This window comes from Aquila chrysaetos, chromosome 10 (genome assembly GCF_900496995.4).
Source record: "Aquila chrysaetos chrysaetos chromosome 10, bAquChr1.4, whole genome shotgun sequence".
NCBI lineage: Eukaryota > Metazoa > Chordata > Aves > Accipitriformes > Accipitridae > Aquila > Aquila chrysaetos.
This window is the reverse complement of record NC_044013.1, coordinates 11,456,731-11,478,004: the sequence shown is the minus strand read 5'-3', so window position 1 is coordinate 11,478,004 and position 21,274 is coordinate 11,456,731. Positions and strand designations below refer to the sequence as shown.

The window sequence follows — 21,274 nt, the reverse complement described above, 5'->3', positions numbered from 1 at the left end:
TCCTTGTGTTATGACAGTTGCTGTCATATGTTCAGTTTCTGGTGTACCTACCAGCTGAGAAGGCTAAGGCGGCCTCTTGGGTCACAAAATTTCCATCCTTGTCCAAAGAATGACCAGGGTTGAACTGGTGAGGGGTCTCCCAGTATTCAGGGGCAAAAAGAGCTGAGTCTATGTTTGCCATAATCACAGTGCCCTGAAAGGAAGATGCTGTTGGCTCAGTTCTCTCTCTCTCTCACATCAAGAAGAAAAGGACACAAAAAGATTCCAGCTATAATTCAGCACACTGCTGGTCGCATGGAGAGACAGCAGAAATAAAAGATTATTTTATTAGGAAAAAAATTTTAATCTCAAACTGTTCTGAGGGGGGGGGTGTTCTTCAAAAAATAAATAAGAAAAGAATCTTCAGTATTTCAGGTTCAGGAATTTCCCTGCTGTGTTCCTTCATGTCTACTTTCTTTCCATTCTGTTAGCAAACGCCACAGAATGAGTGGTCTGCAGTTCTTTAGCACCTTATCCTAAACCTAGTAAAATGATTTTCCTACTTCTGACAAGCTTTGACAGATTTTGACAAATGAAGAACAAAGCACCCTGGAAATGAAGTAGTGTATTTCAAATTATCTTTCTCAAGGTGGAGGTGGGAAAGGTGTGCATGACAAACACCATGGAGCAGGGCTGTGCAGGAAGATGCCTCCATTTGGGGAGGTTTGGCATTGAGATTAAGTTTGGAAAGGTTGGACAAGTCGAAGCAGCTGGCAGAAGCTTTTTATTTGAGGTTAGGTGGCAGTTCAGAAGCTGTGGGGAAACATCTTCATTATATGTCAAATATGATGCCAGAGAGATAATAATAAGAAAAAGAATTCCTAAGTGAATGAAGTTGAGTAGATGCTTAGTATTGTCAGACATCACCAATGAAGAAAACTTTCCATCTCCCATTTGTCCACATGGCAGACAACATCCTAGCATTAACAGGCTGCTGCACCTTCCCTACTGATGTCACTGTACGTTTCCGATAAGTCTTCTCTGAAGTCATTTGAAAGTATAAGAGCTCAAATGCTTATAAAGTCTTTCAAAATCACAGGCTCTTGGAAGGTAAGACTCTGCAGCACTCTCACAGAACACTAGTTTAATTGCTGTGAAACTGTGCTTTTGGCAAGCATTTTCACTCACTGTCTATGAGACAAAGGCACAGGCCAGAGTGCATGGGAGGGGTAAAGTGCTGTCTGCCAGTGCCCAACACCCATCTGTCCTGAACTGGAGGGAAAAGGGGTTAATGGTAAACATGCCTGCAAGGAACTTCACTCATGGCCAAAGATCACATTGGAATAGAAAGGGTATCTGTACCTTTGGAAGCTGATACCCCAAACCAGTTGTATCCTGCTGCTTCTCTAGGAATTGTGATTAAAATAATGCTACCAAAATGCATGTTCTCATGAATCACAGCATTTGTATAAGGCAGTTTCTTCTGATCCTTATAGCAGATTAGATGGGAGGAACTCAAAATGGCATCTAGCTCTTTCTGGACTTTTTATACCAAAAAAAAAAAAAAGTCTATTATAGATACAAGAACACTGTTTTTCATGAAACAGAGCTTTCATTTCCTTTTTGGATTATCGTAGTGATAGAAAAAATACAATATGTAAATAATTTATACTTACCATATCTTAAAATGTAAATACATTTATACAACTATCTAGTTATGATTTTACTACACTCTAGTGTTTCCTAGTTTACAGGTTCCGTGTTCAGATCATCTTTCCACAAGTCCAACAGATTTATTGAGCTTCATAGTTAAAGGAAGGGGAGCAAACTGTAAATAAAACAAGAACTTCTTAATAAGAGATCAATTCAGTTACTCAAGCTATTATTTTTACTCTAGCTAAATACAGACTCATAGCACACTTACCAGCATATTGCAAGAGAGCCATCATATCAAGCTGATACACATATGTAATGCTGAGAACTGGAACAGGATAACATTACCAAACCATCACCAACTGTTAATCTCTTTTGGCTGTTACCTAGGCTTCATAAGTAACATAGCTTATACAGTCTCAGAGGGTTCAGCATCAAATTTCATACTTAAAAATTAGGTTAGTAATCTAAGAGGTTTTGTTTGCTTTTTATTTCATTAGAATTTGAAAGGTATGTGTGTGAACAGGGCTTTCTTCTTCCAACATTCTAGCACCAAAAGCATGAAAAGAAGGATTTCTAGCTCTAAACCCAAGTCGAGAACACATACTTGGCTTAGCATTCATCACCTTTGAAAGCCCTGTATCAAATAAATCAAAAATTTTCAAACTAGTGTGCAACTATGCCCTTGTTTAGAATTTTCCTGTCATCTTTTTGTCTTCCCATTATTGTCTTCCTTCTCTGTTTAATATTCCCACACGTTACAATAAATATACTTACTCTACAGAAATACAACCAGTGTCTCAGTTAATGAGTGCAAATAATATATTCTTATTACACATTCTGGATACCAGAAAAGTGTCACTTTTCCCTAACCCAAGCTCATATTTCACCTCGAGCGTTTTCAGCTGGACTGTGTCTTCCATTATATGCTTACAGTACTGAAACAGTCTGACAAAAATCAACAAGACAAAATACAGTATCAGAAGCTGAATATCCCTGAAATTATTTAAAAATCTCTGTCTGAAAATTTTCTACTTCACTGGCCTCTTAAAAGCAAAGCTCAATGGTGTGATCTTAAAAAAAAAAACAAAACAAACAAAAAAAAACCCCAAAAACTCCCTCGATCTTCAAAGACACTTGATCTTAACAACTCACCTGGCATGTCAGGATAAGCCACCATATAGAGCAGAGCCCAGTGCAGAGTGGTGGTGGTGGTCTCTGAGCCACCCAGGAAAAGGTCAAAAACAGACTGCACCATGTTGTCTTCATCAAATGTAGAATTTGGGATATTTTTAGTCTACAGGTGTCAATGAGAAAGGTAAGATGAGGTATACCTGCATAACAGCACTGAGACAGACAGTGATCGCTATACCTAAACAAACAATATTTCTAGAGGATGGAGAAAATATTGGTACTTGACTAAAACAAAGATTTATGCAAAGATTTTCCACAAACATTGATACTGTTAAATTACAGGTGTTGTTGACAGTGTCAGGTGTCTAAGGTCTTGTTATGTTGCCTTCTAGAGTGACTTGTTGCCTTGCTGCTAACTTCCACATCAGAAAAAAAAAAAAAAACATTTCAAAGTAGTTTTATCCCACCCTTGTCACTCTTGGCACATTTGCTGATTTCAGCTATCTATTGCATGTATTATCTTTTAAAAGGTTTATGCTTTTTTTCAGAGCAGAGACTGCCATCATTTTAAGATTGTTATGATAATCATACAGTACTAGTAAGCACACAAAAGCTCAGTAGGAAGCAAAGATAATAAATGCAAATATTAATAAGACACAAAGAATCAGAACTAGACAGCCATTCAAGTATCTGTACCATTTAGTCCTCCCTACCACCCACTGCCCAGCCTGCACTAAGGATTCCACAGTATAACAACAAATCAATGTAATTAATATATACTTCTAGAACAAGTTATTAAACTAACTAGTCAAAGTTCATATTTGAATTTGACCGCAGAGTGTTTAAACTGTGTCTGTAGAGCTCTGTAATAATATTGCTATGTACAGACAACTGTAGGAAAGGTGCAGGGAATCTGTTATGACAGGATGTGTCACAGCATAAATTACTCACTTTCTCTGATCCAGATAAAAGTCAAGGAAATATTCTGGTTCATCTATTATGCCTCTTTCCCTGTGGCTTTTGATTTCCTGCCTTATGAAAGAACGAACAAAATCACAGGAAAATTATGTTTTCTGTGCAGGTCCTGGGAAGTGGTCTGTAGCCCATGGGAAAATTTCACACATCTGTGAAGCAAGCATTCCACACAGATGCGGTAAGTTACATGACATGAGCAAGAGTATCGTAGAGATACAGCATAGACATTTCTGGTGCTAAATTGCTGAATTAATTTCTCTAGGAAAAAACACTGTAGCATCAAAGAGAAATGTGGGGTACATGTTGAGTACATGAACAGACATTAAAACCACAAATTAAAGACAACACAGTTTCCACCCTGAATTCTTTCCTATCCTTACTGCATAACTCTACTGGCATTTGCCCTGTTAATGCACCAACTAAAGAATCCACTTCTGAAGTTAGATTTAACATGTATTAATATTAATAAATTTAATATTAATAAATGTTTATATATATTACCTTAGCACACAGAAAAAAATCATTCTTTTTTATTCTGATACAAAGAGTATCACCTTTTCACCTCAACAATACTGGTGTTTCCATTACAGAAAAGTTCAGCATCCCAAGCACATCGCCCTTGCTGAGAAATTCTAATAAAGATTATTAATGTGATATTAATATAATAGTTGAATGATGTCAAACCCAAAGCACTGCAGGTCCAGTTCATATACATAGCCAGACTTTTTATCAGAATTTAATGTGTATGAAATAATGCAATAACTATAAGAAAATATCTAATTATATTGCATAATACTGGAATAAATAATGTGCTCAATAATAAAATAATTTGCATATTAAATAAGTCATTTTTTCATATAGTAAAGGTAGCTGTTACCAAAAGCCACTATCCAGTTGTATGCTTCAATCAGCTGGCATAAGGTTTCATCCTCCAGGGAGAAACGATGTCCGAAAACCACAGCACAGATCACGTTAGAGACAGCATGAACAATGGGGAAGGAAGGGTCAACAGCTCTTCCTTTCTTTATGTCCTTTGCTATTTTGGAAGCAAGATCACAATGACATTTTATAATAAATGTCCTCTATGCTATTTAGACTGTTAAACTGAAACACCCAAAACTCGCTGGCAAACATAGCAAAAGATAAACCTCATTCAAAAATGAGGATAGGAAGGCCTCAAGTCTTTAACTCCCAGCCTTTTTTTGTTTGCCTTCTTTCTTCTTTTTTGTTTTGTTTTGTTGTTTGTTTTTTTTTTTTCAAATCTTGATCTTGGTGTTGATACCAAAATACACATTTCTGAGGTCTGACTGTACAAACAGTTTTGACTGCAGTCTAAATCTAAGCTGTGCTCCAAACCCATTCTTTTCTGGAGTAAAAATAGTTAGTCTTTACCCTTAGAGTCATGCAGACTATGTACTATGTCAAAAGCCCAAATGCAGTTCCCAAGCACCTTCTCAATGGCATACAGTTTTTGTCCCTGAAGAACTTGACCAGGTAATGGGCCTCGGTTTGTATCTTGTGCTTCATTCCTTTATTCCCCATTCCCAGTTTTCAGAGAGCTCCAATTCCAAAATGCGTCTGTTGTTTCCAGATTAGACCATTTGAGACCAGGATACCTTCAGCCATCAAGAATCAATTTCATGTCATGTTAACATTCATGTAATAATAAATGACATCCACACTAAGAGTCATCTTCTCATCGTGCTGCCACTCATAAAGAAGAGAGCCACATCAGGGCAGTGTTCTTTTAATTGTATTTTGTTAGAGACACAGAAACTACTTCAGTTAATATATTCCCACCCCTGCAAAAAGCCCGCTCGAATCTCAGGACTCACACATCTGTCTTCCAAAACTAATCCTATTCTTTCTGAAGCATCCAAGAACAGTGGTCATTACTCAAAACTCCATCGAGCAGCCTGCTGCAAGTTGACAGTGTGGGTTGCTTTTGCCTTCTATTTGCCCAGGCTTTGAGCAGAAATTAATCTAAACCCATATTTGCATATAAAGTCTTTTAGCCCAGCTCATGCAGTCTCTTACAAGATCCCATTTATTATCTTGTACAATCTTCTAATACAATTAATACTTACTTGTAAGCTCTGTTTGCCAACATCCCCGTATGGACATTGTGTTCTTGCAGATGTTGCCACATGTCAGGTCTGCAGGAGTGGCAAAGACATCTTTCCTCAACAAACAGTAAATTCAGGTTCCTACCACCTGGAAATATGTTGGTGTCTCTCACCAAGCTACTCACAGCCAACAGAGATTTCTGCAGAGCTCACTGGGGAGGTCTGGGCATTTCCTATGCTTGTGCTTCTTAACCTTATGCAAACCTTCTGGAGATCATCGCATCTCCCTGTTGGTAGTGCTTCAAAAAGAAAAACTCTTTAATGGCTAGAGTTGATAACTGGTTCTGAGCACGTTGTCTGCGCTACACAGTCTCTGGCTTTTAGGGGATCCCGCTTTTACCAGGCTGTTTATACCAGATATCGAGCTCTCATCCTGGACCAGGTCCCTCCTGGAAAGACAATGAAGCCAGGGAAAGAACCACCTAGCAAGAACCAGAGTAGGAAGAGCAGGCTTTAGCCAATCTACAAACAGCTTCCTAGGACCAGAGGTCTCACTGTGGAAGAGGAAGGAATCCCAGGCCCCTGTGCCATGAGTCTGTGTTCTAGCAGACAGCCCAGCATAAACCATTTAATCCACATGGTGGGGAATCACTTCCCTCTACCAGTCTAGACCACACTTCCCCTGGGATAGCCAACTTGCTCACGGAGACAGCTGCTTGGCCACAGTCTGGAATAACTCTCCCCTATTTCTTCTGTTGGCCTGAAAGCCTGGGCTAGCAGAAAAGGAGCCAGTCCAACAGGCAGGTATTTGTGTTGCAGAGAGTTGCCAACTTGCATCTGTGCTGCAGCTGTTTGTTAAAGCCGTCCCTGTGTCGCGTCCCAAAGTTGGAGCGACTCAGGTTTGTGGATTTCCTTGTCAGAATTAAGGTGAAACGACACCAGGGGAGTTCAAACAACAATCAACAATTATTCAACCTAGCTGATCTTGCCCAAGTACAAGTGAACTTATCAATATGAACCTTGCAACATGTCATTAAGTCGCTGTTTGAGAAGAAAAGGGAGGTGTAGAAAAAGAAATGGAAAAAGGAACATGAGATGTATCAGAAGGAGAGCCTTCCCGTTGAGTCACGAGGTTCAGAGCAGACCCCCTTGCTTTCTGGGCTCCTTCTCAAAGAGGAGCCCAGGGGCAGCTAGATCCACTCCTAGTCTCAGACTTGGTCAATGTTTTATGTTTAAAAGGATGAAGTGTAGGGACTGTGGAAAAGAGAGAAGGAAAAGAGGGAGAGAGAGAAAGAGAGAAAGAGAGAAAGAAAGAAAAAGAGAAAGAAAGAAGAAAAGAGAAAGAAAGAAAAAGAGAAAGAAAGAAAAAGAGAAAGAAAGAAAAAAGAGAAAGAAAGAAAAAGAGAAAGAAAGAAAAAGAGAAAGAAAGAAAAAGAGAAAGAAAGAAAAAGAGAAAGAAAGAAAAAGAGAAAGAAAGAAAAAGAGAAAGAAAGAAAAAGAGAAAGAAAGAAAAAGAGAAAGAAAGAAAAAGAGAAAGAGAGAAAAAGAGAAAGAAAGAGAGAAGAAAAGGGTTTCACCAGTCCTGGGTCCAGCGTTGGTCCAGCCAGTGTAGAGATCCGGTTCCGGAGGTCGTGCACTGAGAACTCGTTCTCCCTTCTTTTATAGTGTGCTAGTTGATGGTCTCGACATGCGCAGTTCCCATTCCCAGGGTTCTCTGGAATCGGTCGGTGAGCTTTGGGGGAGGGGGTTCATTGCGGAGTTGCCTCTCTTTTTCTGCTGGCACGACCGCTTAAGATAGAAGCACAGTCCCATCTTCCGTGGGGCCTCCTCCTCTAGGCACATATGCTGTGCTCCTTCTCCTGGTCACTTAAGATAAGGAATTGTGGCTTTGGAGAAGTGCGGTCCCACCCTCCGTGGGGTCCTCTCCTCCAGCCACATTGTCCTGTTCACAAAACTCCAGCATTTTTACAGAGGCCATTTTCTCCAGCAAAGTTCTTAAACGAATGTTTGAGACATTGACTATAATTTGTCAGACCGTCACACCCTGCTACAAATTGCTAGCGCTAGGGCAGCTTGTCACAGCCCAGCTACTTTACTCCACATCACCCAGATAAAAGGTGGCAATAAAGACCCTTCCAAATGGACTGAAATGGCCCCAGACTTAATCATCTCTATTCCTTAAAGATGTTTTTCTCTACTTACATTAGCTAGTATTATAAATTAAAGCTTTCCAGATCATAGTCCACATGCAACAAAGCCTGACCGAGGATAAAGGCATCTGCACTATATCCTCTGGGTAAGATGCTGGTGGAAACAAGTTCAATCATTTCTGTTTTAAATGCAGCACCCTCTTTATTCTCCATCCACCGTAATTCAGCAGTGTCTAATGTAAATGATAGCAAAATAAGAAGCTCTGAACAAGGTTATGTTGCACCTACAGTCTGGCTAATACATTTAAAGCTCCAGTGACCTTCCTGTGCCTTCGGACTTGCCAAAAGGCTAGACCTTGTTCAACAGCTTGGTACATGCTTTCCTTACAGCAGCCTTTGCTGTAAATAAACAACTGGGAGCATAAAGAACTACTTTAGCCTCAGCTTGCAGAGGAGGCTGCAAGCTCCAGATTATTTCAAATCAGGACACACACTTAGACAACACTATGAATGGACAAGCAAGACTTAACTAGGTATAAATATTGCTGCTCTGATGAGATTCTGAAATACATGTGTGACAGTAGGACTTTGTAGACAACTTAGAGTAATGCTGCAGAATTATATCATTCACCCTGAGCAGACAGAATTGGTGAATTGGAAACTAAGAGCTTGTCAATAAAGAAAACATGAAAGGAAACAAAGAAAGTCAAGGATGAAGTCCTTCCACAGATATGAACATCTTACCCTTTCCATTTGCCATTCTGTTGAAGACATAGGTCTATAGTCACCTGGAAACATCCTCTGAGCTGGTGGCAAGACTGTCCTTCACAGCGTGGAATCCATACAGCATCACCATAGGTTTGTGACCCAGCCACAGGGTACAGATGTTGCCATAGATTTTTGCCAGCTGTAGGTTAGATCAATGCCAAAAAAATACCCATGGGAGAAACATCAACCAAAATGCACACATAATGGGCTGCTCTCTTCCAGCATGACATTACTCAGGGGTTCAGGAAGTGAAAAGGGACAGTGATTTTGTTTTGCAGTGAGGGTGCTTCCCACAGTAAAGTTCTGGGCTCGCTCTTGGAACCCACTATTCACAGCAATGTGAATGATAAAAGAATAGATGCTCCTCCCTTTTTTAAACTTGGCTTGGGTTGCCTTTGCAATATTAATGATTAGGAAAATGCCCCTGACCAAGTGTTTTGAGATCCATATTAGGTTTCACATGAAACTTCACCTGCCCATTCTTGATTACATTTTTCAACTCCATATTTCATCTCCTCAGCCAACAACTAGACCTTCTTGAAGTTACATATTCCAGGTGTAACTCTCCTTCCAGTACTGCAAATTTCAAGTTTCAGTGGCAGGACCTCTTCCCCTCTCATAAAGAAGTACTATCAACTGAGGCATCTGAGCATAGATCCCATCTCTGCTTGGCTAGTGATGGGGACTGCTCTCAGGCAACCCTGTGGGTATTCAGCAAGGACAAAGTCCCTGACTCCAGGCAAAAAAACAGTACAGCTTGTTCTCCCACAGTGATGAACATGTATCCATCAGAAAAGTTTAATGTTAAAGTGTTTTAAGTTCCCTTTTCCTGAAGCCAACATTCTCCAGCTGCAGCCAACTACCCCCTGACATGCAGGTTGCACTTAGCACCTAAGGAGAGGTTGCGACTTGAAAAATATATCAACACATTGGATTCTTTTGTGAAGTTTTGGCTCAGTGTAGGATGTTGAGCACTGAAAGAACCTGTATTAACATGCTTAGCATGGATCTAATTCTTCCCATCAGTTCCTTCCTTTCACCATCACTTACATCCTTAGCTCATCTGCAAGGAGCAATTCCCAGACTGGACTTCAGAAAAACAATGGAGCTAAGGTTTTGGCTGCATATGGCATACAATCTTGTTTCCATCCCATGGTATCAGAAGACATACCGGTGTGCTTTTCAAATCTTCTGAATTCAAGACACCTTGATTTTCTGTATATGCCTGTGGTGGGACATGTAAGAAACACTTTTTTCTTTCAAGGCAAAAAGCCTCCCTTAAAAACAGAAGTCTTTTTTGAGGCAAAATTGCTGACCTCAGTTCTGTTTAACTTGCACACATATTAGCTTTCACATGAATTAGACTGTATGCAGATTTTACTTAGCTTGTTTAGGCACTTTATTTAACTTCCATGATTCACCTTCCCTCAGGGTTAAGTTCTCCCTGCTACCACATTAGCCTATCAACAGCCATCAATAGTTTTTACAGTTTGTGCCTCAACAGCTCTTTAGTTCACATCTGCAAATGCATACCTCTTTCAGTTGATCAGTTCTAAAATTTATCCTCCAGGTGCTTCCAACGATGGGAAATAGGGTTGGTCCAGGAGGAAACCCACTTTTCCATTGCAATTTCAGGAACTGCACACCCAGAAGAAACAAAACCAGGGAAATGAGAATCACACGTATCATCATTTCACACCTCCAAACTACTCTATCACTGAGAAAACTGCTATGAATCTGTCTGTGGAAACGGCTCTATATTGTTCTTCTTAACTCTTCCCCCAACTATACAAAGTAAGACTTCATACAGAGATCCACAGGGCACCAAATCATCAAGAGATAAAGAAAGCTGTTATACAGTCACAGTATGAGGGATGTAAACTACTGTAGCTAAGGCTTATGTTCAGCTAAAAGATAGTATTTAGGACCAAAGTCTGAAGAACCATACACACTAATATGACTCAGCCTGGGAAGTCCCACATATGTTTGAGAGTCATACATCTTCTTTGCCTCCTAAATTCCAAAGGAGGTGGTTCCTGACAAGTCACTTAGCAGACAGGGCACCGTAAGTCATCACAAGCTTCACTACTGCAACTTGCTTTGGCACGTCTAAATCAGCAGGGTCTCCAATTTCTACATTGCCTAGGGGCTGAAAAAGCAAGGAGTAGAAGCAACTTTAAGAGAAACCAGATTTTGCCATCCCAACAGTAGTAGATAAAATGGGAGAAGAGGTCTGAAATCCTATGCCAAATGAATAATAATAATAAAAAAAAATTATCTGAAAGGAGACTGAAGGGATTACCTAAATCCATCATCTTGTCCCAAAACACCAGAATTATTCCATTTCTGTTTGCTTTCCAGTGGTGGAGATTCCCAAAACTTTCAAAGCAATCTACTGTAGTCTATAGATTACATCAAAGTCAGTGAATAACACACAAGAAAAGTAAGCCTCTCAAGATTTGCTACACGTTGGTATAAACCTCTCCTGGAAAGCTTATGGGGTCCACCAATCAATAAAAGATTAAAAGTTTTGCCTCTTTCTTCAGTTTATTTGTTCTTTTTCACAGATAAAATAGAACCTGTGCATTTTTTCACCTCCAAAATTTGCACCAGGAAATTTTAATCCTTAACATAAAAAATAAAATAAAATTTAGAAAACACCATACAACCCACTGGACAGAACAATAATATCTCAATTGTGTTCCATACAATATCATAACTTAACCTAGAATATGATAAAAGGGGAAAGTAGATATTCTCCTAATACTTAAGTTGTACTTTAAAAAAAAAAAAAAACCCAACACATTAATTTAGCTTTATGCTGCATGAATTCAATTCTTTTTCATCTCAGAGACTATATCCTAACAGACAGTTATTGTGTAGATGTTTCTTCTTCTGTAAAAGAAACCACATAATAATTGTAGTATTTCAGAAAGGTAGTAAAGTAATGCATCCTTGGTATTTTAACGTTTAACCACAGGGAACTGCATGAGGTGTTACCATTCTGCAAGACACTTGATATCCTTGGATAACTGTTCAATAATTAGCATTTAGACTCAGTGTCAATACTGAGAAGGAAATAAAATTCTAAGTAAAAAAAAAAAAAAAAGAGACAGATCACAATTACAGATCACAAAAGAGAGTAGGCGTGGCTTGGCTAACTGCAAAGGATCACATATTTCAGTTTTCTAAGGACTTCAGCTTGGGAGAACTGTAGATTGTCAGAGAGAGAGAGAGAGAGAGAGAGATGGCTAAAGCAGACATATATTCTCTAGAAAGAGTTTGATTTCAGTAGAAGCAAACTGATCTACACAACTCCAAATTTTCAGAGGAAGTCATATGCAAAAAACCTAAAAACCCAACAAAACAGTGAGAAGCTAAAATTTTTATAAGATGTTGGGGATTGCCGAGTTTTTTATAGCTTTAGTAGTATGTGTCCTGATTCTGCAGTTCCTAAAGCTGCAACAGATGCGTACCCAGCTTCCTCCAGGACCAGCTCCCCTACCCATCATTGGAAATTTGTGGCTGCTGGACTTCAAACTTCATCGAGAAACTCTCACTAAGGTATTTATTTATCTCTATGGTGGAAAATCAATCTGAATCTATTTTAACTTAAATCATACATTACATAGGAACAGTCTAAACTTGGAATTTTTTTTTTTAAACCTCAAGCTTGATTATCAGCTAATTTCAAAGAATCCAAGGACTCTGCATTATTAAAAATATTTCTGAGTAATAAACACCATAATTGCTTTACTCCTTGTTATCTTCTTTCTCTTTTGGATACAGTAACATCCATGCGTAACATTATCACAAGCACTGTCAATAGCACGACATTCCATTGACAGTTTCATTCTCTATTTCTGTGTTGATATCTAGCCTTGTAAACCACATCTAGTAGAACTTCCTTTGCCTGACCCCAATGTCCAGGCCACGAGTGGTCTGATCTCCATTAGTAGACCAAGTGTATACTCTAAACTGACTCTTTTTTCTTATTTGTACAGCAAAAAGATTTATTGTCTGCAGTAAACAGATTATTACTAAAACAAAGCAGGAAAATTTGACTGCCGTTAATGTTCACAGCATGATTCCTTTATAAACCAATTAAAACTATTTTTAAAAAAAGTAAGAAACTTGCTTCAAACTATTTTAAGGAAAAATACAAGCATGATCTGAGGAAAGACAATAGAAAAAAATTTTTAAATCACATAGAAGCTATAGGAAAGAATGCAAAAACATTTCTTTGCTTTCTTCAGAAGTTAGAGGCAAGAAAATACAATAATTGTGGTTCATTAATAAAGTAAACAGAAAAGGTCTGGGATTTTGCCTGTATTCATTTGTTCTTTGATTCTGAGCTGACAGAGAAGCTCTCTGTTTCTCTTTCTATGAAATTTTCAGAGGCAGTCTTCTGAGAGATGTCCTTAGTATCTATTCCATAAAGTACGATTATATTCTGTTCCCAAAGCACATCACAACAGAAGGCTAAATTTTTCTGAAATCTATAGTTCAATTCGATGTCGGCAAACAGCTTCAGTTACAACTACAGAACTCTTAAAATTAGTATTTAAGTGTATGCATTCCCTGGTTTACATTTATTAATTTACTGTTATTAACTCTTCAGTTAACCAACATCTATGGAAATATCTACACATTGTGGATGGGACAGACACCTATGGTTGTACTAAATGGATACAAAGCAGTAAAAGATGGCATCGTCACCCATTCAGAGGAAATTTCAGGACGACCTCTCACTCCATTCTACCGGGATATGATGGGCGAGAAAGGTACAAGATGCTACAATACTGAAATATGAACAAGACACAAAGAAAGACACTTTCCTATATGTACACACACATCCGTGAGTTACCGCTATACAAGTATATAACTGGGCTTACGTAGCAAAAGGGTTCCATGCAGAGCTAGCGTATTAAGAAAAGCAAAAACCAAAAATTTCTCATCTTACAAAGGATACTACCGATGTTTTTTCTTCCCAATAGATTCAAAGGAACATTTGCCTAGAGGAGGTACCCTTCAGTTTTATCACTTCTAAAACAGAAGACTCTTCACATAGGAGACATCTATAGACAAAGCTGTTCTGTCCTTACCAAAACCCACTACCACTCAGTTTCCAGGGTCACATTTATAAGCAGCTATATAGCTGGGAGTTATAAAAACCTAAGTTAGAGACCAAAAGTCAGTATTTGAAATCACGGTATCTTCTTTGTTAGTGAAACATAACCTAATTTAAATTGAATTTTGCATCCTGCAGTGAAAGGATTTCCCTTCCCAGCAATAAAATAAATGCTTCTGTGTTCATCAGGTATTTTTTTGACAAGCGGGCACACCTGGAAGCAACAGAGACGCTTTGGCATGACAATTATAAGAAGCCTGGCACTTGGTAAGAACAATTTGGAGCATCAAATTCAAACAGAGGCCTGTCACCTTCTGGACATCTTCGCAACGACAAAAGGTAAATTCACTAGAAGAATAACACTTGGAGCTTTTTCCGAAATATAGCAGATTAGGGGAGTAAAAGTTTCACAATACACTTTTACAAGTAATATAGGTATTTTTCATATTAGTGGGACTTCTACTGGCTTCTTAATTGCATTCTTCACAAAAATGTTTTGTCTGCACAGTGGGCAATATAACATTGTTTTTTGAAATAAGAATAGTAAAAAAATGTTAATCATCAACACAGTCTTGGGGACAGCTGGTAACAATTCTTACATTCAAGGAGTATAGAAAAGCCCTATGTTCTTCTCCATAAAATACACAGTTTGTGACCTGCTGCAAGTCGTTCTAGGACAGCAGGCCTTTAGAATTTGGCAGAGAAAGAACCCCAACACAAGGAATGTATCATCCAGTTGTCCAACAAAACTTTTTATGGTTTGGATGAAATAGAAACCAATAGAATTTTAGCAAGATGCCAAAATAAAGCAATTAAATATAAATATTCTGAACAGCCAAATCCCTCACCCACATTGTGTTCCATACTGATGTGAAAACACAGAGAAGTTGCCTAAGGTGTCCCTCCAACTCTCCTTGCACTAGATGCAGCAAAATGGCCCATCTCTCTTCTGAGAGCAATATATTCACAGATCTTTAAAATGTAAGAGATGAACAAACTCTGAGTTCCTGTACAGCCCAAATCTTTACCTTCTATGCAATCCTTCCTCAATTTTAAACTCAATAATTGTATTTACTCTTTCCAAGAAGAGCTATACACATTGGACTGAAGTCAGAAATGCATAATCCACCATTTTCCATAGTAGTATAATTCAAAGGTTGTCCTTGCCATTGAAATGTGTACTTAATTTAATTTTTTCTGGCTTTAACCCTTTTTAATGGGAGCTGTTTTCCACCCCATGATGCGAGTTTTGCCTTTTCAGTCGGGGGGGGGGGGGGGGGGGGGGGGGCGGAATATATAGTTGAATTGTTAAGCTGTACTTGAAAACCGAAAGGAGACAAGTCATGACTAAGAAATTAAAACTTTAAAAAGTTTTTTTTTTTTTTCCTGTTTTTGGGGGGAGGATTGTTTGTTTTGTTTTTTTAATTGTCAAACTTAAATATCTGCCTCCAGATTTGAAGGGATATGTTCTAATTAATTGCTTGTATTTTCACACAACCCAGACCACAAGTCAAAGAGAGGAAAAGAGATGTAATGTTTATCTGCTCAAAAACAATAATCACTATATTTTACAGGAGTAAAAAGCAGATTGAAAATAACGATTCCCTGCACTTCCAATCCATACAGTTAATTTGTATTAAACTAGAGTTTACTTGTGTGAAATTTATCTAAAAGTAGTCTGATCTACTATTATTTTTACCATGTTAAAGAAAGTCTTCCTCTTCCTCATTTTTCTCACTGTAGTCTATTCAGAAATATTCCTGGTACCTTCTATATTCACAGGCAAACCTTTTGACCCCCACACTTTCATTGTCCATGCTGTTGCAAATATAATTTGTGCTGTTGTTTTTGGTCATCGCTTCTCCAGTGAGGATGAATCTTTCAGCAAGCTTATCAAAGCTGTTTATTTTGTGATCTACTTTCAAGCTACCATCTGGGGCAGGGTAAGAATCTAATTTTCTTGTTCTTGTTCCTTAAAGTGCATTTGCACTTCACAAGTCAAAACAAGCAAATTAAAGGTCAGTGACGTTTATTCCCAAACATATCCATACCATTGTTCTGCGAGCCATTGTGCAGTAATAAATTAATACATACCTTGTATATGTCATTACTGCCTTACATTCCTTCTTCATGTCAGTAAATCACACATCCTAAAATTTAAATTCTAGATCACAACTGGTCTTCACATTTCCAAAAAATATAATGTATTTCAAATGAGTAATCATTTGCAGAGTACTGTATACATAAGATTCTTATATCTTAAAATGAAAGCAACTTCTAAAATCTAATTTTCATTTAGTCTTGAGAATACATAAGTACAGTTAATAAGAACTAAGCCTTCAAAGTCCTATTCTTTTGAGAAGATATCTTGCTTCTCATGTAATTCATTTTACCACCAAGATCTGAGTTATTCTGAACTTCCCATAAGATACAGGTGACAATTTCATCACATCAATAATATTTTTACGTCCTTCAAAGCCTAGCTGTTGCTTATGTTGTGCAGATTTTGGCACACTGGCATTCTATAACACTATCAGGTTCTCCAATACTTTCATACAGAGATGCCTTAAAAAAAAAAAATAAATCAGAGTTAAAATCAAGGTTGAGAAAATCTGCTTGTGAGCCAGATTCAGCCCTCAATTACTCCAATTCACCCCTTTCCAGAAGCCCCTGTTGCATTATTAGGTATGCATCCAAAAAGTAAAACATAATCATTCTCCTGCTCTCCTGTGACCTGATATCCACTATTACATGATATTGACATTTTGGTCAGCTGATGTGGAAGAAGTTGTCTACACTGGCCAATAGATTCCTAATCAAAGGCCATAAACAAAACACTCTGTCAGTAGTCCTAGAGACTGAAGTCCATTCACAAAACATACACAATACAAAGAAATTAAAATAATTATATTTCCCCTCAACAAATACACATGCCAGTTTCTACTGGAGAAAAGCCTTTTAAGACTGAGAGGTCAAGCCAGCTTCTATACCTTTTCAGTCTTCAACCTATCTATTAAGGATAGAAAGTGTGGTTATTAAATACTGACAACTTGATCATAACAATTTAGACCACTGCATAGTACTAATAGCTCATCAACAAATAGACGAGTTTTCCTCAATGCCAGTTCACTTAGAGGGCAATGTAAAGGTTTCATAATCCCTCTCAGAAATGTAGAATAATTTACTTTGGAAGATACTTCCGCATGTCAGCTAATCCAACTCCGTGCTCAAAGCAGGCTTAATTAGGTCAGGTTGTTTAGGGACTTGGCTGGTCAAGTCTTGAAGTCTCCAAGAATGGAGATTTCACACAGATTCTCTGGGAAGCCTGTTCCCAGTATTTAATCTCTCTCTGACTTGTGTCTATTGCCTCTCATCCTAATTAGGAGCCATGTGTTGCAGTGACTTCACAGAGTTATCAGGAAATCAGAATTAGGTTCTCAATTTAAAAGAGCTCATGTTTCTTCCTTTCTGTTTAAAATCACAGATGTATGATGCTTTTCCACGGCTTATGCACTGTCTCCCAGGACCTCATCAGAAAGTGTTTGCATACAACGACTTCATGCACAATTTAGTCATGAAGGAGGTCCAAACTCATGAGAGACAGAATGCAAGTGATCCACAGGATCTCATTGACTTCTACCTAGCTCAAATAACAAAAGTAAGTACCTGTTTATCACACTATCCCCTCCTTGGCCTCCATGCCTGCTACAAATACTTGCTGTTCAAGTAACTGCTATGGAATTTTTTTATGCATACTTTATTTGTTTAGCACTGAAGATTTTTGTTTTGGCGGGCTGCTCACTGTTTTCATCAAACAATGATGTGTCTGAAATTATCCACTTCATAGTCTTCCTATAAATGTACCCTACAGACCAAAGATGACCCTACTTCTACATTTAATAAAGAAAATATGGTTCAGACTGTGGTTGATCTTTTGCTGGGAGGGACAGAAACAACAAGTACCACCCTTCTGTGGGCACTACTCTATATGGTACAATACCCAGAAATACAAGGTGAGCAAAAGCATTATCAGAGAACTGCATTCAACATTACATCATAACGAACATCATTAAAGCGTAAGTATTAGCTCAATCACTTGCAATACATCAAAATAACCCTTAACAATGAATATGAATGGTGGTACATCAAAAACTGAGATCTAGAAAATGAAACTTTAAGAAGTGAAACAAACGTGCTTTCCCCACCAGTTCACTAAGAAGCAACTCTAGCAGAAATTAGTAGTAGTCACTGTTTTATCTCACTAGAAGGGGATGGCAAAGACAGAATAACAAGCTGAAGATATTTCATTCAATGTAGTCTCTTCCTAACCTTCAAAGTGGAAAAGCTTTAAAAAGATACAAATTACATCTGTTATTTCAAATTTTAGTCCTTTTTTTTTTTTTTTTTTTTTTTTTGAAACATAGAATTGTATTATCCTCATCACCAAGTGGGATGTGTCTTAAATGACAGATCACCTTGTGCTTTGGGGATATGCACTTTCTTGATCAACTGAAACCAACACAGCAGTCAAACCACACGCCAACGCATTTCATAGCAACGTAATTTCTTTTTTTCCCAGTCCTAGACCATACTTGTACAGAAGTCTGCTGGAAGAAAAGGGGGAAAAAGTTAAAATATTTTCATTTCTCTGCAGAAAAGGTTCAAAGAGAGATAGAGGCTGCTCTGGAACCCTCCCATATCATCAGCTATGAAGACCGTAAAAAACTGCCATATACAAATGCTGTGATTCATGAGGCTTTGCGGTACAGCAATGTTACTTCTGTTGGGGTCCCTCGACAATGCGTGAAGAATACAACTTTGCTGGGTTTTCACGTTAAAAAGGTACAGAGTATACCTCCATGTTTCTTAAAGCTTTGAGCTATTAGTATTTAGTATTTATATGACATTAGCTTCTACAGTTCCTAACTTTGCATGGAGAGCATGTGGTAGCACGTCACAGACATGAAACAAAGCTGAGTGCTCTGAACCAGGGCTAAGTCTACATTAGCAGAGGCAGAAGAAAGCTTTGGAAAAGGCTAACAGCACACGTAGCAAACAAAGAAAACCGAAGTCTTTCTTCCCACTAGTCAAATACAGATAATGTCTGGCCATCAAAGCAGAACATGTGTTTTAAGGAACAACGAAGAAATGAGGTTTAATGAATGTCAAGCCAGCTAACTTTCACATGTAAGGGAGCAGCCTGGAACAATCTATAGTCATCCCTAACAAAACAAACACACACACACAAAAAAAACCCACACACTTAAGACAATGGCAGCTCAGTACAGTGAGAGATCCGACAGTCACATTGGCACAATATAAATGTCAAAAATATATTAAGCCTAAGATTGATGTGATGGAATTGAAAGACCCAGTGAAGAGTACAAAAAACTAAAAGGAAGGTGTTATGATTAGTCTGGCAAGTATGTAAAACAATCCAAGCTCCACTCTAGCTTAGACACGAAAACACTTCAGTAATCCTGACAGAAGATAACTTAGACAAAGGCAAACACATAAAACGTTATCACAAAGAGGAGATACAAGGGTTTGTTATGCCTGGATGCACACAGGAAAAGACCAAGTCGAATCCAAACACTGGGCTGCAGGTACAGGATGGCATATTATCTATTAGAGAGAAGGGAAGTCCAAAAAAAAGAATCAGTCATACATGGAAAAAATAATCTCTGCTTCTTCTTGCAGGGCACACTTGTATTGCCAAATCTGCACTCCGTAGTGTACGACTCTGAGCACTGGGCGACCCCTGGGAAGTTCAACCCAAATCATTTCCTTGATTTCGATGGCAACTTTGTGAACAAAGAGGCATTCTTACCTTTCTCAGCAGGTAATGCCCTAACATTTGAATATCCCTGTTCACTGTGTCTTGTGGCAAGACTAAAAACACTATTTCTAAATTCTAAAATTTTAAAAACATACTTTTATAAAAACGTATTTGACACAAAGATTTAAAGTCAGGTGTTCTACTGTAAAAGCCACTAATATTGTCTTGCATTTTATATTTTTCATACATTCAAACAGAGTATGAGTATGTCTAAGAGACCTAATGCTATTTCCTTGGTGGATGTATGGTTCCTACTATAATGGTATATGAGCTCCTTAGTCCCTAATGTATTAAATCCTGGTAACACCCTCAAATCAGAAAATCGATTTATTCTCACCTTATGAACAGGAAACCCAAAGACAAAAAGTAATATGATTTTTTAAAATATACAGAGAAAATCTGTGATAAAGCAGGAAAGCTAACCTCAGTCTCCCAAATCCTACGCCAATAGTCTAGCACAGGTTCTCTTGTATCTCCAGAAAACTAGCAAAATCCACTCTTTTCAGTAGAATATTAGTAGGCAACGAAAAAAAATTCTAGCTTTTCAAAAGCATATTATGATGTACAACTTACCTAATCTACAATGCAAAACGCAGCAATTCAAAGACATGGCGGGGCGGCGGGGAAGAGTGAAAAGCAGTATAAAACATAACTCAGAGAGCTTCACTAGACTACCACTTTCTCCAATAAACAGGTTATGAAGAAAAGCAGCACAAAACAGGAAGCTGGCATTATTTAGTAAAAGTTAAAAATATAAAAAGTAAAAACACTGGGAAATAACTGAGGTTTTTTTTATATTACTGTGACAGATTATACTATGATACAATTGTTGTAGATAAAAAGCAAATAGTAACATACAAAGCAGATTAACCATAGTAAATCCAGATTTTAAAACCATTTGCCCAAATTGCCTGCAAATCCTAAAGTCATATTTGCAAAACAGGTACTTAGCATCTTGCCTCCTTTACTCACCAAATATCCACTAGTTTACATGAATCAAGACAACTAATTTAGGCTACCATTTCAACCCAGGCACAGGAATTTTTCTTTTTTAACTTGCTTTTGTTGTTTTCTGTTCATATAATCTGAGTATTTATATATCCTGAATATATATATATTTTTTTTTTTTTTAGTCTGGAATATATAGATATCCTGAAATATACTGTGGAAACAATATGCCAAAATGAGTCACTGAGTCTATACATCACTGCACATACCTATGTTTCATTCCCTTAGCATACAGATCTGATAGTGGACTACAAGGACCCAGTATAGCCTTCATAATTTCTGTTGAAGAAAGCCTGATTACACCCTTCCACTTAGCTTCAGAATCACATCCTGCAATGCTCCAGTCCTCCCTCCTCAACAACCAAAGATAAGACTCTGAAGTATATAAAGCCTTTTAAAATCTGGCTTAAGTGAGAAGCAATTCATGTTCTCACAGAACAAGAAGCAAAAATGGAAAGGGAGAATCTCATAAATACTCCAGGGGGAAAAAAGCAAAACAAAACAGACCCAAAAAACCAAATCGAACAGTTGACAGAGATGTACAGTTTCTCAGTTAAATAAATGTTTTCCC

General features: G+C 38.0%; 2 protein-coding genes across 4 annotated transcripts in view; one reads left to right on the top strand and one right to left on the bottom strand.

Moving 5' to 3' along the window:
• The window catches only part of LOC115346834 (cytochrome P450 2J2-like), a 105,570-nt gene that overhangs the window by 83,959 nt on the left and 337 nt on the right, over positions 1-21,274 (top strand). Inside the window, exons 3-10 of one of the 3 annotated variants that reach the window (XM_030027344.2) lie at positions 12,156-12,289; positions 13,347-13,509; positions 14,046-14,195; positions 15,639-15,799; positions 17,341-17,514; positions 17,728-17,869; positions 18,511-18,698; positions 19,557-19,698. In XM_030027344.2, coding sequence (XP_029883204.1) covers positions 12,194-12,289; positions 13,347-13,509; positions 14,046-14,195; positions 15,639-15,799; positions 17,341-17,514; positions 17,728-17,869; positions 18,511-18,698; positions 19,557-19,698 — 1,216 coding nt within the window. In that variant the 5' untranslated portion in view covers positions 12,156-12,193. Of the gene's footprint in view, positions 1-12,118; positions 12,290-13,346; positions 13,510-14,045; positions 14,196-15,638; positions 15,800-17,340; positions 17,515-17,727; positions 17,870-18,510; positions 18,699-19,556; positions 19,699-21,274 lie in introns of those variants that run through there. The other 2 variants (XM_030027343.2, XM_030027342.2) reach the window with 2 other exon arrangements.
• LOC115347245 (cytochrome P450 2J4-like) lies at positions 32-5,145 on the bottom strand. The gene is given in 5 exon segments (XM_030028393.1): positions 32-193; positions 1,342-1,360; positions 1,362-1,527; positions 2,788-2,929; positions 5,134-5,145. Coding segments are annotated over 5 exon segments (501 nt in total).